The 18,181-nt window shown below is 35.4% G+C and overlaps 1 protein-coding gene across 1 annotated transcript; it reads right to left on the bottom strand.

Moving 5' to 3' along the window:
• Positions 14,434-17,820, bottom strand: LOC109721980 (probable magnesium transporter NIPA6). The gene is made up of 9 exons (XM_020249821.1): positions 17,321-17,820; positions 17,137-17,193; positions 16,936-17,026; positions 16,681-16,841; positions 16,107-16,234; positions 15,859-15,996; positions 15,299-15,391; positions 15,087-15,204; positions 14,434-14,879 (listed from the first exon to the last, which is right to left on the bottom strand). The coding sequence occupies exons 1-9, from the start codon at positions 17,553-17,555 to the stop codon at positions 14,749-14,751; spliced, it is 1,152 nt and encodes a 383-aa protein (XP_020105410.1). The 5' UTR covers positions 17,556-17,820; the 3' UTR covers positions 14,434-14,748.

The following is an 18,181-nucleotide window of genomic DNA, read 5'->3' as shown; positions in this document are numbered from 1 at the left end:
TAAAATTCGAGGAATTTGCTCTCGAGTTTGGCTCTGCGTAATCGTGTTACCGGTGACAGAGTCCCGTGTATCGGTACACTTTGGTCTGGCAGCAAGGAATTGATCTGTTGCAAATACAAATATTTGGAGGGCCTAGTTGTAATTGTTGCACACTATAATAAACCCAACACTCCTCTCCTTCACAGCAAACACCCCTCCACTCTCTCCCTTTCATTTCTCTCTTTCTCTCTCTAGAGATCTTGCCGTAGAGCTTGGATGAGAAGGAAAAGCAGGCTTGGAGGAGATTTTTGAAGGTTTTGAAGGTGTAGAAGCTCTCCATCAAGGTGGACATGGGGATAGCTTTTGGCTAAGGTGAGTTTTAGTACAAAAGCTCATGTAGGGTTTGAATTTCCACTATGAAACTTAAGGTTTTGGGGCTTCTCTCATGTTTAGAAGTATTGTGAGCCTTGAACACCATGAAAACCATGGTTTTCTCAAGGTGCTCCTATGGTGAACAGATAAGGTTTAAAGTAGATGCCCTAGGAATGGTCCAAATAGCTTGGAAATAGTATTAGAGAGCTTCCTAGGTGATTCTAAGCTAGTATTTGCTTAGAAATGAGATCAATCTAGGAGAAATCCCATTATGGCATTATTAGGGCATGAATTTTGGGGCTTTTGTCTCCAATTATTTTCGAGGTAAATTGACCTCTTGGAAACCTAATTCGGGGTATTCCTGACGTGTGGGACAACTCCATTTTACGTTATGAAAAGGTCTAGATAAAGTTATTGAGAAAAAGCCTAATTTGGCTTCGTTTTGTCGCAAGCGAAAAAATAGGGCATCAAAAATTTTAAGAAATTTACCATAGCACCTTTGCAACCATACAAGGTGGGTGGTGCACCGAAGACCTCAAAATTTTTTTTATGTCTAAAGTGTCATATTTGAGCATTTGTATCTATTGAGCATATTGCATAGTAGGTTATTGTGAGCTTCTTATTACATGTTGTGAGTTCAAATGCATGTGAAATACAAGTGAGAATCTATAAACCCTATGTATGCATGAAAAAATGACAAGAACTTAGTGAATTAGAGAACAAGTGTGACATGTTGACATAAAGGTAGTGAGTGACATTGAAGAGCCAAGAACACTAGAGTTGAACACTTAGAAAACAAGTGTGACATGAGTAAATGAGTACCAAGAACAAAGTAATGTGTATGACACTAGTGTAAGTCAAAGAATGCAAGTGAACAGAGAAAGTAATATTGTGACATTATGACATAGAAACCTTAGAGTTAAGGGTCATATGTACATTGTTTCCTTACAGTTAAGGAATGGATTGAACTTGACATCCTTATAGTTAAGGATTGGATTATACTCACCTGTAAGTCCTTGCTAGAGGGTGGTAGCTCCCCCTCGGGCGATGTGCTCCGGAGTTGTCATCACTGGGTCGTAGTAGTCTCCCCAGAGGACGGTCCCGTCGGGCGTAGTAGTCTCCCCAATATTTGAGATTTGAGTTGGTGAGTCTATTGAGGGCGAAACCTACGGGCTAGCCAAGAGATTGGGTAATGAAACTATGATCTTGCATTCATCATGAGTATTTTATCGAGCATCGCATTACTTATTGTTCAAGCATATTAGCTGCATTTGTTTAGTTGGTTACTATCTATCTGTTCTTCTATTATGCCTGATTTAGACCTAGTGGGAAAGTCGGCGTGGTTGGTTGCCGAACCCACTGGGAACTTTGTTGTAGTTCTCACACCCCATTTTCCACAGAGCCGGAACCAAGCGAGCTGGCGAACGACCGCGGTAAGGGCATCGCGCCCTAGATAGAGACCACCCGAGATGGTTTCATATTTTGTAGTTGCATTTCCTTTACTATCATCTTTTGTATTTGATGATTCTAGATGCTTATGAGTATGATGTAAAAGATATTTACTTTAAATGTCAAAAATTAAGGTTTTGGAGCATTGTGATGTAAAAAGAAATGATGTAAGAGCATGTAAAGGAACTTGATTAAAGTAGTATACATGTATGTGATTTAAAGTTAATCATATTACTTGTTGAAGTTTAGTTTAGTACTTTCACTTTGGCTATTGCTTACCCTCGTGCAAGTCATTGTGTATGCTTCCGCAAGTGCAAACTTTATACTCTATCTGTACCTGTTGCTGAGCCTTGGGCGGACGGGGGAGGCTCTGTCCATTCGGCGTCTTTTCGACGCGCTCGAACCGGCCAAAAGGATCGGGTTTGGGGCGTGATAATGGACCAGCACTGACTTCCAAGGGTGTCGTGCTCACCAACGAAGGGTCGCTGAAGGCGCCAGATGGCCGGAGAAGCAACCACAGCCAAAACAAGCACCTACAACAATATCCATGGTAGCAGTAGCCATGAAAGCAACCAAGGAAGGTTGCCAGCTGCCTTACTATCTTGGTAGCACGGAACTACCAGCTACACAAGTTGTTTTCGATGATGCGGCTTCCAAAATCGACGATCAGGCTCCGTTAGACTTGATCTACACTATTAAAGTATTTGGAGTACATTCATAATTTTTCGACCATCATTGCTTAAGTGTATAAAGATATCATCAAAATTGGCATTTTTTAATGGCCGATGTGCCGTGTTTGTGAGTTAATGGTTGTAAAAACAAATCCAATCTGAGAAAATTGTTATAGAAATTGCTTTTCACTATATGTAGAATAAATCAGTACTATCTGATCTTTGAATTTATAATCTTTTAATCATCATTTTATAGAATTTTTATTTCAGCGTTCAATTTAGAGTATTTGCTTGATAGCGTAAATGATACCTCCGAAAATTATGACAATTTAGTTCTGCACAATGCCTTTAATAAGAATTGTAGATCCACAGTCTCAACGGGAGCGACGTCGATCTTCCGATAGAGCGCATCATCGGAAACAACCCATTGCGTGACGGGACCCCACGTCGCTACGCGATAGTGACATCTCTTTCTTTGATTCAATGTTCTTTCAACCCTTGGATGAAAATTGTAGCGAACAGTTAGGATATATCTAGTCAGTTTACGGTGAAGTGGTCCACCCTAGGGTTGAGTCCTCACTGGGTAATAGTATTTAATCCACATTGACTTAGACCAATGATCGAAAAGAGCTTGATCCAAAGAGTAAAAAACTCGGTTAGTAACAATGAGCGATTTGCTACTAATAGCTACCCAGTCCAACCTCTTATATACTATATACTATATATATATATATATCATATATATCTTATACCTAAGACTAGGCTATATACTCATAATCACCAAGTTCATTGTGCTACCAAGTTTTTAGCCACTTGGATTAAGGACGCCATGCGCTAGTTATATAATTTCGATCCGGGCCGCGCCTCACGCGCCACTCTCTCTCCAAAAAAAGCTCTCTGCGCTCGCCTGCTCACCTCGCCCCGAGTTCACAACGAACAAGACTTACGAGACGGCTAACAGACCGAGTCGACACGGACAGATCTCCCCGTGTCCCTCGAACGATTCAGCTCGTCGGCAACAAAATCGACGAAGTACAAAACATCTCACGAGGCTCGCATTAACAGGACAGACATCCCACATACAAAAAGATTACCGTGAGACTATGTACAGTAAACAAATAAGACATGAGGAAGAACTAAGAACATAACACCTACAGACAGGACAAGCTGGAGCACTTAACAAAACATGAACAGCTAAAACAACGGCGAAGCAAGCCTGTCCCCTCTGAGACAGGCAAGCCGCCCAGACAATCGCAGAGCATCAGAAGGCAACACTTGAGCCCCGCACTGTATCGTGGTTACTGAACCACGATAATTATCATATAATCGGATCCCCGGGTGTAGTAAAATTGATGCGTAGAGAATTAGGTTACCGATTTTTGAACCATCGTGGTTACTGAACCACGATAATTATCATATAATCGGATCAAGATATATATATATATATATATATATATATATATATATAATTTCTCAACTAAGTTGCCGTACAACACGAATATCACCAAACAAACCTCAACTACAAAGGAAAGTATACGAAAACAATCCAGACCCTCGCCAGTACAAGCAGGTTGTACAAAAATAGCACTCTATCTGGTGGCCCTCTACTGTAAAGGCATATGGGTAGGAGATGCTAACTACTGCGCGATCCCCCTCATCTCGATCAACCGCCAATATACGACCCCTGAAAAAATAAACCACCAAAGGGTGTGAGAACTACTAAACAGCAGTTCCCAGTGGGTACGATCATCGATAACCACGACCTTCCCACTAGGTCTACTGGAAGCCAAATTAATAAATGAACAATAACATATACGGTACATAAGTAGCTGAAACGCAAGTGTACCAGGAAATTAACTAAGCAGATAAACGAATGATCATAAGTGACAATCAAGTTAATCAACTATAAGCAGCGTAAAGGAATGTCAAGCATAGTAGAAGGCTAACTGACTATGACCTGCATAGACAAATGTAAAGTAACAGTAAATAAATATCTGCATGTGATATAAACAACTCTCCATACCTGTTTCTATACCTGTTGTACTATCATGTTTTTATATATGTAGAGAGAGGAAAAGAAAGCAACGGAGTAGTGTATGGAACAATGTTTAATAATACCCAATCACAACGACCGACTCGTACGTTCGGTCAAGCCTGCGCCCGCCTAGTGTCGGAATTCGCACTCCCGCAGGTGCACCGTCGACACCTAGGCTCTACCCCCAGCCCGAACACCACTCCCGCAGGTGGGTCGTCTTCCCAAGGGTACACATATCACTGATATAACTGGCCAGCGTCCGGAGCGGCACTCGAAGGGGAGCAACCCCTACCGAGTATCATAGCACAAGTCTGTCATCTCAAGGTGACATCAGCAGGCTATAGTCTATGTCATGGTCAACAATATCATAGTGCCCAATCCAATGTCCTCAGAGTAATCATAGAGTAAATAGTAGGTCAAACATCACGACAGAATAAACAAAGGCCCTCTCTATGTCCAAATCTCTGTACACCATTGCCGCGCTATCCATGGCCACTGACACACACTATATGGTATGCACGATACAAGCGACTAATAATGACGCATCAAAATGACATTTCTATCACATACTATATACCATACACGATATAAGTGAATAATAGATGACTAAATCAAGATACATGAAATGTCAATTGGCTTCCCAAGACTTGAATTAAACTATCTAAATATTGCTGACAATTACTATATCATGGCGAGGAAAGAAGTGTGACTTTCTCATCTTTGCATATGAACTCAACTTCATGCTAATAGCATCTCTTTCAATAATCTCTTCAATAAACAAAGTCATGAACGGAGAACCACAAATAGGGCCATGAGCTACGTCTATTCAACACAATGCTCAAGTATAAATCATCATACGCATATGCATATACATACTTCTGCTCATAATTAGATGTCAATGCTAAATCTCTATCATGCTTCAATTTTTCACGGTCTGAGGATCAATAAAAAGGTAAACCAGATGCGCAAATTCAAATATTATATAGCTTGTACCAAAATAGACATAGGGGGAAATTCGCCGTTTTCGACGACTCGGAACCCACCTCGACTCGCTATGTCGACTCCGATAAAAGAAAGGCTACACGCGACCCCATTCGCCACGCATTTCTCGAAATTTATTACATTGCGCCTCATCGAAAATTGGTGAATCACCACTAATTCACACTCTCGAGACCCCCTCGGTCATCATTGCAAGGATTAGAGGTAGCGAATCACGCATTGCCCATCACTCAATCCAATTTTACATCCACTTCATTCATGTTATATCTTATCTACTTGTCTTCTCCATCTTCTTCTCTTCTCTCTCTCTCTCTTCCTTTCTTGATGTCTCTTTTTCACTTCTCCTTCTTTCATTTCTTTTCCTCTTCTTCCTTTCTTCTTCTTTCTTCTTGCTGCCCCTGCAGTAGCCAACAACCTTTGGCCTTGCCGCAATATTGGGCGCGCCCTGCCAGACGCAATCTGCTGTGCCTGCTGAGCTACTATAGCTACCTCGGCCCAAGCAGCTGCCAAGGGCTGCAAACCAAGCAAGCAGCAGCCACAGGGGAAGAGAGGGAGGAAGGAAAGGAAGAAGGGAAAGGGAGAGAGGAAGGAAGGAAACGAAAAGAAGAGAAGGGAAGGGAAAGAGAAGAATAGAAATTTTTATCTTACCTCGAATTCATCTTCATCTTCTTCTTTTCTTCTTTTCTCTCTTTCTCTCTTTCTTTTCTCTTGTTTCTGGCACGCTTCAAAGGGAGAGAGAGAAGGGAGAGAGGATAAGATCAAGCCATTTTGCAATTTAATCCATTAATTTTGCTATTTGCAATATGGTCTCTCATAATGAAATATTGGTCCAATTTATCCGTTTTTCGCGTCAATTTGCTGCCAAACAGTTCACCTCATTTCACACTCTTTTCTTACACCTCACCAAGTATCAAAAGTCCGATTATTACCATGCTACCAAGTTTTTGGCATTGGGTAAGAGCTGTGCGGTTAGAATGATGTGGGCCCCCTTAGGGTTGAGGGTGGTTGGTTGAAATAGTATGATCTAACGATTGAAAATAATAAAAGTGAGTCTAACGGCCGGAAAACTTGGTAGCACAAGTGCTTCGTGCTATTAATAGCATAGTAGCGACTCTCTCTCTCTCTCTCTCTCTTCTCTCTCTCTTCTCTCTCTCTTCTCTCTTCTATTATTATATATACTATATATATATATTCTATATATATATATATATAATTATGCTATTAACTATCGATCAGTACCAACCCTTTGAGTACATTTGAGTTTCGCGCAAGTTGGATGAAGAAGATGTCGCGTTAGGATGATAGTGGTCCCCGGTAAATTGATAGTGCGTCCCTAGGGTTGAGTGGGTGGTTGGTTTAATAGTTAATCTAACGGGTGGAAATTAACGATCAAGGTAGATTATAACGGTAAGCCCTTGTACTATGAGTTTTCTACAGTAGATCACCCTTGATGCGATTAATTCCACCGTTAGATTAATATATTAAACCAACAGCCACATCAACCCTAGGGGACACTATCAATTAACCGGTGGGGACCACTATCATTCCTACCGCCACATCGCCTTCTCAATGTCCGACACTCAATAGTGGACCAAGGGCTTGGTATCAAATAGAGTAGTAGCTGTGATCTTATATATATATATATATAGAGAGACAGAGAGAGAGAGGAGAAGAGAGAGAGAGAGAAGACGGGGTGGGGAGCACGGGACCGGGGCGGCTAGGAGAGAGAGAAGAGAGAGATCGAGGCAAGGGAGAATATGGGCTCTCTATCTAAGTGGAAAGGCCCAGCCCGGCCCGCTAGCCCGCCCAGCATGAGCCGGGCCAGGCCGGGCTGGGCTTCGTGCCAGCCTAGAATAGTTTTTTCTTAATTTCTTCCCAATAATTTTTTTTACTTTTTCAAGAAAAAATTTATTTCTTTTAGAAAAAAGAGATAACTCGTTTTTAAATTATAAATTTTTAACTTATAAATTTTACTTTACACAATTATACCCAACATTTTTAATACTTTTTTAAAAATTTTATATGTTTTTTTTTTAAAATACCAACAATAAATATATTTTTTTAATATTATTAATTATAAATATTATAAGATTTAAAATTTAGAGATCAATAATTTTAACTTTTTAATTATATAGATTTTTAATATAAATTTTTTAACTTACATTTTTTTGGTCCAATAACCAACTTTAATATGAAATTAATATTAACTTTTTAATATTTTTTTATTATTTGAAGAGAAATTGATATTCTAAAAAAAAGAACAATTACAAAAAATATATACAGTTTGTATTAATCATATTACATAATTACATTAAAAAAATAAAAAAATAAAAAAAATCAAGAAATATATTTAAATAAAATGCAACACTATTTTCTCTTCATTACATCATTTTTTAGTTTTTTTTAAAAATAGGCATCTAATAAAAAGAGGTACCAAATAAAAAAAGAGAGGTGCAATGAGTAATAGGCGGCAGCAGGAGATCGGGAAGGTTCTACTGTAGCATGCCACATGTGCTGATATATTTTTAAGCAGATGATAATGTTTCATTTGAATTCATGAACTCTTTTTTCTTGTATTTTTAATTCTGCAGCTCGCTAATCTTTTAAGTAAATTAATACCTTGACCGCATCCTCTTTAAGCCGAGTTCTATAATCATTCAATATTCTTCCATCTGCACTAAAAAGAAACTCTGATGCCACCATTGAAATCTGCATGGTTAGTTGATTATGTGCCATGGCAAAAAGTACAAGATATGTACTTTCATGTGTCTTCCACAAGGCTAATATATCTTGCTTATCTTATTCATCTTCGTTGAAAAGATTTGAATAATCAGTTTACAAATAAAACTAAAGTTCATTAAAAGAAGTTGCACTAAAAATCAGTTTGTTTTTATTTTCTCACCAAAGACTATATCATATTTTCACTAGTTTTATCACTGCTACTACTGCTGCTACTTTGCAACCGCAAAGAATGTGGTCGCTTGCTACCTAATCTAGTTGCATAAATACTATATATTTGATATAAAGAATTATTTAATATTTGAAAAATATTTTTCATACTTGAATAATTTGTTGAATTAATTTCTAAAAATTTATTATATTTTGTAAGAGCAATTTTTACTCCATTTAATTTAATTATAGGATCTATTATTGCTAGCATTATCAAAACTACATGAAAATTTTTTTTGGTTAATCTTATAAATTTGCAAAATATTTTCAATAGCTTGATCAATATGAGTACCAATGTATGAAAACTCAAGTACTTGAAACTTATAATTCATTTTTGTCATTTCTAACTAGAATCAATCCAATGTACAGTAACACATATAAAATTGCATTCATTTCTTAACGTCCAAAAATTGAAAGTAAGTAAAATTTTTGAATTCAAATTTTCTAAAATAAAAATTATATTTCGTCTATAGTCAAGAAATGCTTTTATTGAGTCTTTTTGACTAGTATTTCGAGAAGTTTTTTTTATATATAGGATTCAAAGATATTTTCACACAATATTTAAAATATGGATATTCGGCGAATGCATGTAGTTGCTCAGCTCATACAATATATAAAGCAAGCTCTCTTTTATTACATTCATAAAAATATTGAAAACCACTATTAGTAAAAGCAAGTTATGATTGTTTTATCTTTTTATCTTCTTTTGTCTGGTGTTTCTGTATATGTCGATTAAGATAACCTATTCCATCGAAACTATCACAAAAATAATGAGCTCACATGTTATACAAACAGTCCACAAATCTTATCCTTCAATATTTTTGCTATCGAAATACTTTCATACTTCGTTTATTTTTCGTTTAGATGCTTCTTTAGATATTGCATCTAAATTTTGTTAAGGTTGAAAGATATCACTATCTGGTGTAGAGTCACACTGGCTGCAGTTTTTGATTGATTACCAATAAAATACTCAAGAGTATAATCAGTATAAGAAAAATCTATATGAGAAAATTCACCCGATATTGTTATTGAAAATTAAACATAAGAATACTAAAAAATAATTAAATAAAAAATATTTAAAAATATATATAAAACTAAAATAAAAGATTAAATATTTCTTGAGAATGATTTTTGTACGGTGAGATTGTGGAAAGATTTTGTAAAAAGGGTTGTTGAAAAAATTAAAAAAATCGAAAGAAAATTTTAAATTGAAAATTTGAGAGTGGAAAGATAAAGTGTTTGTAGAAGAATTAGTATTTGTAGAAGAAAATGAATAATGAATTATTTGTTATGACGAATTTAGAGATTTGTAGGAGTATTTACGAATGTTAAAAAGCTTTCAATTTTTTTTTGAATATATAAAAATATAAATTTTTAATTTTTTGGCTAAAATGTCCTCTCTAATAGTCAAAAATTTAAATGTTAGTGAGGGCATTCCGGTCATTTTCACCGAAAGAGATCTTTTCAGCTTTCTTATATTTTTTTTTTTGAAAAGAAATTTTAAAAAAATCTTAATGGTTGTTGAGCCATTAGGCCCATACTCCAAAGGTCTGCCATGGTGGTAGACTCGGGCATATTTGTTTCAATGTAAGTAGACTTGGGGTGGAAGTGGACTTTGGGTTGAAGTGAAGTTGGGGTGAAAATTAATTCACTTCTGCTGTTTGTTTCTAATTGTGGAAGTGCAGTTCTGCGAGTTCTGTTGTTTGTTTGTGTCACGCCCCGGGGTCCCTTTTCAGTTTAAAACAAAGCGGAAAAGCGTCTGAATTTTTNAGTGTAGCTCTTCACCCCTGGTATACTTACCTCCGAAGTGATATCATTGTCTATTTTATAACTTAGTGAATAATAAATTATAATAAATAAAAATTAATATAATTATATATGTATATAATTATATATATGTATGATTATAAAATAAAAATTAAAAAAATTTGATTATTTGTTTGCATATAAATTATAATAATACAACAAATAAAATTCTAAACTTAAATAATTATTAACATTTAACAAATTCATTTTTCATCATTTTCTAAATATACAAATTAAACAAAAAATATATTAAAACTTTTCTAACCAAATTTGATCATATTTTAGACATACAATCAAAATAAAAAATTTAATTACTTCCACAATTGAATATATTTGGAGTTGGATCTAGGACTCATGAGAAGAAAGGGTAGAGAAGAGGGTAACCCTAACACATTAATTCCCACTCTTGTCTATTTTCACCTCATTGAAATTGACTTCGCCCCCATGGGAGGGGAAGTCAATTTCATTATTTTGGGTGAACTAGATTTTTGGGCGTAATAAAATTACGGTAAACCAAACAACGGAAGTGGTATGTTTTTACCGAAAATTACTTCTCCCTTCTCACTTCTACCCCACTTCCGTGTAAACAAACAGGCCTTGGAGTTGTAGATAGGCCCTAAGTCAGGCATCAAATCTATATAGGCCTGGCTTCAAGGGTCAAATCTATATAGGTCTTGCTCAGCCAGGCCTACACCCTTAACTAGAAGGTCAAATCTATATAGAGAGATATAGAGGGTGTCATTGGAAAATGGGTGAGATGAGAGAGATAAAAAAAAAATAAAAAAAGGTTAATTTCACATATACCCTTCAAAAGGATAAAAAATAATTACATTGTTTCAAAATTACCTGCTCACAAAATTTGTAATATCATAATTACCTCTCTAAATATTTTTATTGTTTCAAATTTATCCTTATCTGCAAACTCCGTTAGATCAAAAATAATTACCGGTTTTGCCCCTCACCCTTGAAAGGTTAAGTGAGAAAATATATATTCCACAAACTTAACTAGAAGGTCTTTAACCTTTTTTTTTCTTGTATAAAGACCCATTCAGTTTTTATTTATTTGGTTTAAATTAATTTTATGCATTAAATTAAATATTTTGTTCGAAATCAAGACACTCCATAGCAACTAACTATTAAATTGTTAATGTCTTTAATTAAAAGTAATTAAACTCATTAAATTTGACGAACTACTAAAATTTTCATTCAGCTGACGAAAATACTCTAATTCTAGATTTAATAGTTAGTCGCTAGTGAAGTGTCTTGGTTCTGAACAAAATATTTAATTTAATTAATAAAATTATTTCAAGCTAAATAAATGAAAACTGAATGAGTCTTTATACAGAAAAAAATTAATTTTTAAATTTAAATTTATAATTTAAATTTAATAATTTCTAATTTTAAAATAAATATTTATAATTTTAAATTCTAAATTTTAAATTTTAAATTTTAAATTATTATTTTTAATTTTTTAAATTTAAATTTTGATATTTGATATTTTTAAATTTAAATTTAATCTTAAATTTAAAATTNATAAAATTTAAAATTTAAAATTCAAATATAAGGGGAAATATCATTATTTTTTATTTATAACTACCCGCTATATTTCTTATTGCATCTTATCTATCCAAACGTTATTTTTCTTATTTTCGGGATAACTCAATTTTAATCCAAACGCAAAAATTGGGCTATTTCAGACTTATACCTATATCTAGAATAGTTAGTTCTTACTTATCCCTGAACCAAATAAAGTAAGGGGTGGGATAGTAATATTCCCACCCCTCCCCTTGGAATAGGGGTGAGAAGGAATAGCTATTTCCACCCTTATTTAATTTTTAAATTTAAAATTTAAATTTAAAATTTTAAAAATTTAAAATTTGTAATCTTAAAATTAAAATTTATAATTTATAATTTTAAATTTTAAATTTTAAATTTTAAAAGTTTATAATTTGTAATCTTAAAATTATAATTTAAAATTTTATATGTCTAAATTTAGATTTGTTCTTAAATTTATATTTTGAAATTAAAAATTTAGAACTTTGAATTTTTGAATTTGAGATTTTTAAATTTAAATTTTAATTTTGTATTTTTGAAATTTAAGAGTTATGTATTTAAATTTAAAATTTTAAATATAAAATTTAAAAATTTTAATTCAAATATCATAAAGAGGGCAATATTATTATTTTATATTTATAACCCCTCTACTATATTTCTTATTTCGCTTACTACAATCAAATACTAATTTGCAGCGAAACTGTGGCAAGGAGATCCACCCCGCCTCCTACTCTGCCAATGTGAAGGGGCCTTAAATCCAACCCACCAACTTTTTTTTTTTTATCGTACTTAAATTTAAATTAAATATAAGTCATTTTTTATTATTTTAATTAAGATGAAAATTTAAATAACAAAATTACCATTAAAACAACTATCTTTTACATTAGATTTATGTTAAGAATAAATAATATCTAAAACTCAAAATAATATTCTTAAAAAATAATTATCTAATTTAAATATTTATTTGGAACTGATTTGGAATAAGGCTTCGGGGGGAGGGATTTGGAGCAAATTCGGGGCAAATCAAGTTTCTTACTTTTTTTTTTTTTTTTTTTTTTTGCTCCAAATCCATTTCAAATCATAAAAATGGACTAATTTATTATCGCGGATATGTTTATTTTTTTTCATTTATTGGCCTACCTAGAGTAGATCATGATAGGAGCTCCGCCAATACGGATCTATTTGCTTCGTGGTTTCAAGAGTGTGAATCAAAATTAGTATGTCAACAAAATTGAAGCGTTGCTTGGATCGATGTTGTACAAGATATCCAGTAATGGTTTATTTCATGTAAAGATTTTCTGCTATTTCTGAAAGCTGGTAGTATAATTTTTTTTACTTCTGAAAGGGCTGATTTGACTCTAAGAAGAAAATATTTAATAACAATTTATTGGGTATAAAATTTTTTTATGTGGTTGAAAATTAGGAGTTTAATTTTTTGTTCCTTTAAAAGATCTTGGCATTAATGATTTAGTAAGGTAATATATTTTACTAATGAGGTGACTTTATTTTAAAAAATTGGCTTAAAAATTAACTATTATATTCAACTCTGAACATTTGACCACCTCCTCATGTAGCAAATATACAAGTTTGTCAAATACATAAAGAAAAAATAGGCCAAACAAGATATTTATGCATCCAAAATAGGGCCTAAGAGAGATTGTAATGATTCGATCCGAAAAACTCATGAATTTTGAGTTTAAGTTTAAATTTGATATTTTTGAATTTGCTTAATTTTTTAGAGTTTAAATATTGAGTTCAAGTAAGAATTTTTTCTTTTAAATTTGATATTTTCGAATTTGATTGGATTTTTAGAATTTAAATTTTGAGTTTAAGTTAAATTTTTAATTTGATGAATTTTCAGTCACTGACTCTCGCTCCTACTCACCTTTTTCTTCACGCAAAGAGAGGCGAGGCGAGGACGATTTGAGTTTTGATCTTTAAAAGAACTACTTGAATCAATAATAGAAGCAAATCTTGTATAGTGCTTGTTAAACAAAACTACTTTAAAATTTAAAGTACATCTTTTTAACTAATGCCTAGCATTTCTTATTGTAGGTATACTCAAACTTAGAAAATTCGGTTCGTATTCGCGTTCGTCCCGACTCCGAATTGTACTGGAACTTATTTCGATCAAATTTAGTTTTGTACTTGGGGTTTGTATCCGTGTATTAAATATAGAAACGGATATGATTTTGTCAAATATCCAATCGTGTTCGACTATTTTCACCCCTAAGTTTTCCTCGTTTTCTGGTGGGTTCTTTATGCCACTACTTCTTGTTTGATTATACACTAAGTTAATTTAGGATCAACTGCGCTGACACTGAAACTAGTGTTACAAAACTTAATCATAAATTTGAATCCAAAATTTAGAAATTTAGAATCCAAATAGTGGCAAATGCTAAATTTTGCAGCATTTTCGTCCCGACCTGGAGAAAGTCCGCCTCATTTTTCTTTATCCCTTCCTTCTAACAAACATTAATAATTCGTGGTGCAATGGTATATATAAATGCAAATTAGCATCTTTTTATTAGGATCCAGTTGTTAGTAGATTATGTCTATCTAATTAGTTGATCAAAAACAAAATAGAGATTTCCATTTCACAAACTCAAGAGGAGAGACTGTACAAAATACATCAAATTTTACATACTCAAATCACAAAGACTAGACTATTTCTCCCGCAAAGTCTAAAAAGAACAGAACAACTGATGCAAAAATAAACTTGGCAATCAAATGAGAAACCAAAAATAGGAAAAAGATTACACCCTAAGTAAAATATAACCAAGGGACCAAAAGGGGGAAACAAAAAAAAAAAAGAAAAAGAAAAGCAAAAAGCTACATTATATGCAAATGCAAGGATGACAATAAGAAGATACAGAGACAAATAACACATAATAAAGCAACTAAAAGCCACTATGTATTTCTGAAGAATTTCTGCTAAACGAAGTAATCTTGCCGCACCATGGCGATGAAGTCCCCAGATAACAAGTCGTCGTTCTTATGCTTCACGAATTCGCCGTTCCCTTGTATATGCCAATATATTTTGGGCGAGAGTGGTGTATACAAATCTGCATATTTCGAGAGAAAGTGTTGTATTAGGACATGGGTAAAACAAGTTCCCTACATGCAAAAGAACCCATCGGCTTTCATTCCGTAGCAGTTCGGCCCACGAATTGGTTTAGTGCAAAAGAAGCTCGTTAACTATTACGCTTTTATCTGCATTTTAACTAGTCGCAGGCAAGTCCAATCAATAATAGTAGTGTAAAAACATTTACCTGTTGAGGAAGCCGGGTCGGGTTCTCTCGTGGAATGTAGTATTGCGGTACCAGAAAGCACTGTAACAAACCCGCAGAGCTCCGATGCAATACTGCTCGCACTTTGTCCAGACCAGTCCTGAATAATTGCCAGAGGTGAAGCTAATCCTTGTTGGAAACAAAGACACGTACCAAACGCATGAGCACTTTTGTGCGGTGTATAACATGCATACCTTGAACATAATGGCACTTGCAAGAATTGTTAGGGTAGTGAACAAGGCGTAGTATATAGGAGAAACTACTGCAGTGTTGAAAGTGTCTAATGCCTGAAAAGTTAACATTGAAATTGATGATTTCATCTAGGAAGTATTAGCTAGCTGCAAACTAATTCAAAGAACACAAGTTGTGCTAAACAGGGCCTCAGTAGTTGCGAGATAATGACAATGCGCAAGGCTATAAAATGATACGATAAAGTTGTTCAGGATCACCGAAGTAATGAAAAAAAGAAGGTAAATTGATAGACAAAATAAAAATGATCTAGCTTGGCTACAAAAGAGATTGATAAGTTGTTTCCTATGAGACAAGGAGATCAAAGCAAACTATTGGTTCTCTCTTAAACTAGTGAGGAAAACCTCGGAGTTTTCCAAAGCATTGCGACGGGGAACTGTTCATCTACAGGCGATATTGGAGAACATAAAGCTGTGAAATCCCAGAAGAAAGCTAATAAACTGATCAATTCAGAAGCAACCTCCTGTAAAATTCAGTCTCCCAGAAATTGGTTCTTTTTGCTCACCTTGTTCAGATAATTTAGCTGGATTATGATGCAAGAGATGGCAACCATAGCAAAGACCCATGTCTGGTAATAACCCGCCTGGTCAATTCCCTCTATAGTGAGCTTTATCGCAATCCCAATGGCTTTAATGCTCATAACCTAACAAACATTACAAACCCGAAAAAAAAAAGAAAAGAAAAATTGAAACGTGAAAAATCCCATGAGAAGCGAATGTAAAGATCAAACTTTATTACAAGCCGAATAATCACCGTCAAAGATCCAATGACAGAACATATGCCCACGTACACCATCACGTTTGTTTGTCCATATCGCGGAGAACAGTGCAGCATTAGAACTAGGGATATAGCCACCGCCGAAGCCGCGTACAGAAGAAAGGCTGAAGGGAATATATCAAACATCTCAAAGACAGGGTAAGATAAAAGGAAAGATATACCGACACTACCTAAAAAATAAAGAAAACACACATTTCGGAATGGCTACCTTCTTTTGTTTCTAAATCAAGTTGTTGTTTTATTCGTTAGCTTGCGTTTCCGCCGGGCTAAATACCAAATAGTGTCCAAAAAACAAAGAGCAGAAGAAGGCTACTACAACATTATGTTTTCTTTTGTGTGTTGCGAAAGGGAAAACCCACAGGTTCTACGTATAGCGAACAATGCACCATCCACGGGCTCATTCAATTTCAATTGCATAGACGCGGGTTCTAAAAGTTCGATTTCTGAACCTAACGCTTCCTTATTTTCAATTTCATTACTCTTCACTGAAAGCGTAACAGCAGTTGATACTTTTTCTGTAAACACAAGAGTGAAGGACGAAAATCGATACCAGGCTGTGTAGCCAAATCCCAAATCTGTTCCACGGAGCTCGGGCTCTTCTCCTCGGGAGCGTGAAGCACGATCACCGTCGATCCGACGATGCAGAGGACACAGCCCAACACCCCCATCCTCTGCAGCTTCTCCTTCAGAATAAAATGCGCCAGAACAGCACTGCCACAGCAAATTCTCCCCCAGAATCATACAATTTATTCGAATCGAAAAGGGTAATTTGATAATTCCTTCCTCTCGTTTGCACAATCTTTACCTCACAATGATGCTCAAAGCACCGAGCGGCGTCACGAGAACCGCGGGAGCGAAGATGTATGCCACAAAGTTAGCAATTTCTCCAATAATCACTGCAAAGATCCAATTTTCACCCGATTTTCTCAGCAAATTCCTCTCGAATCGTGGTCGAATAAGAACATAAAAATCGCGAATAAGAAGAGAGGGAGAGAGAGGCACTCACTCGTGACCATTCCAACCCACCACAGCGGCTCTAGAAGATACCCGTATCCTCCAATACCTTCACGAAAACAACAACCAGAATGAAAATACCGGGCAAAAAGAAGGGGAAAGCACGATTCACGTGCTAGGGCAAATGCGGGAGGGGAGGGGAGGGGAATTAGGGTTCCGGCGAGGTTTAGGGTTACCGGCGCGGGATCCGGCAGCGCCGGCGCGCTTGAGGCCCTTCTTCTTGACGATGAAGCTGGCGCCGATGAAGGCGCTCGAGGCGACGGCGAGGAGGAAGCCCCTAAGATTGTCGCCGAAGGAGTCGCCGGCGGAGGGCGCCGCCGGAGGAGCCGCCGCCGCCGCCGCCGCCGCCGGAGGAGGAGGGAGGAGGGGCCACGCGGTGGTCCATAGATCGGACGGCGGACGGGGACTCATCTACGCTCCGGCGAGCCACGTGGCGCTCATCGAGCGGCGCGACGGAGGGGCTGAGCACGGAAGAGAGGAAGAGGAAGAAGCGAAGGGGACTCTTCGAATTAATTTATTAAAGTAAAAAAACATATAATAAATTAATAATAATAATAATAATAATAATAATAGATTAAATATTATCACATTAATTAATAAAAGAAAAGGGAGAGAAAAGGTGGTGCTCGAATGGTGATCCGAGATTGGAGAGAAAGAGAGAGTGTGTGGAACTGTGGATTGGGGGAGAAATGTATTCAGAGAATGACTATAAAAAAATATTTAAATAAATAAATTGTAATAAATTAACACGTATTAATTAAGAGCTTTTTTCTTTTTATTATTATTAATGAATTGAGTAGAGCAAACTTCAAAAGAACCCTTATGCTATACTAAATTTGCAGTTTAGTTTTTGTCTTCTGTGTCGAGTTTTATTTTTATCAATTTATTAGAGTGACTAGCTAGTAAATAGCCAATGATATTTTGGACATCAAAATTTAGTTTTAAAATAAAATTTTTTGTCGGTATTTAATGTTTTTAAATAAAAATAAAAATTATGGTCAATTTCATACACAGCAATAATTTTTTTCATTAAGAAG

The sequence above is a fragment of the Ananas comosus genome, linkage group 1 (genome assembly GCF_001540865.1).
Source record: "Ananas comosus cultivar F153 linkage group 1, ASM154086v1, whole genome shotgun sequence".
NCBI lineage: Eukaryota > Viridiplantae > Streptophyta > Magnoliopsida > Poales > Bromeliaceae > Ananas > Ananas comosus.
Note: the sequence above shows the minus strand (reverse complement) of the source record. Positions and strands in the feature narration are given on the sequence as shown.

Coding starts and splice junctions, on each gene's coding strand:
- LOC109721980 (XM_020249821.1), bottom strand. CDS start 17,555: ATGAGTCCCCGTCCGCCGTCCGATCTATGGACCACCGCGTGGCCCCTC. Junction 17,194..17,320: donor CGCTGCCGGATCCCGCGCCG/GTAACCCTAAAC, acceptor GTTTTCGTGAAG/GTATTGGAGGATACGGGTAT. Junction 17,027..17,136: donor GTGGGTTGGAATGGTCACGA/GTGAGTGCCTCT, acceptor GGATCTTTGCAG/TGATTATTGGAGAAATTGCT.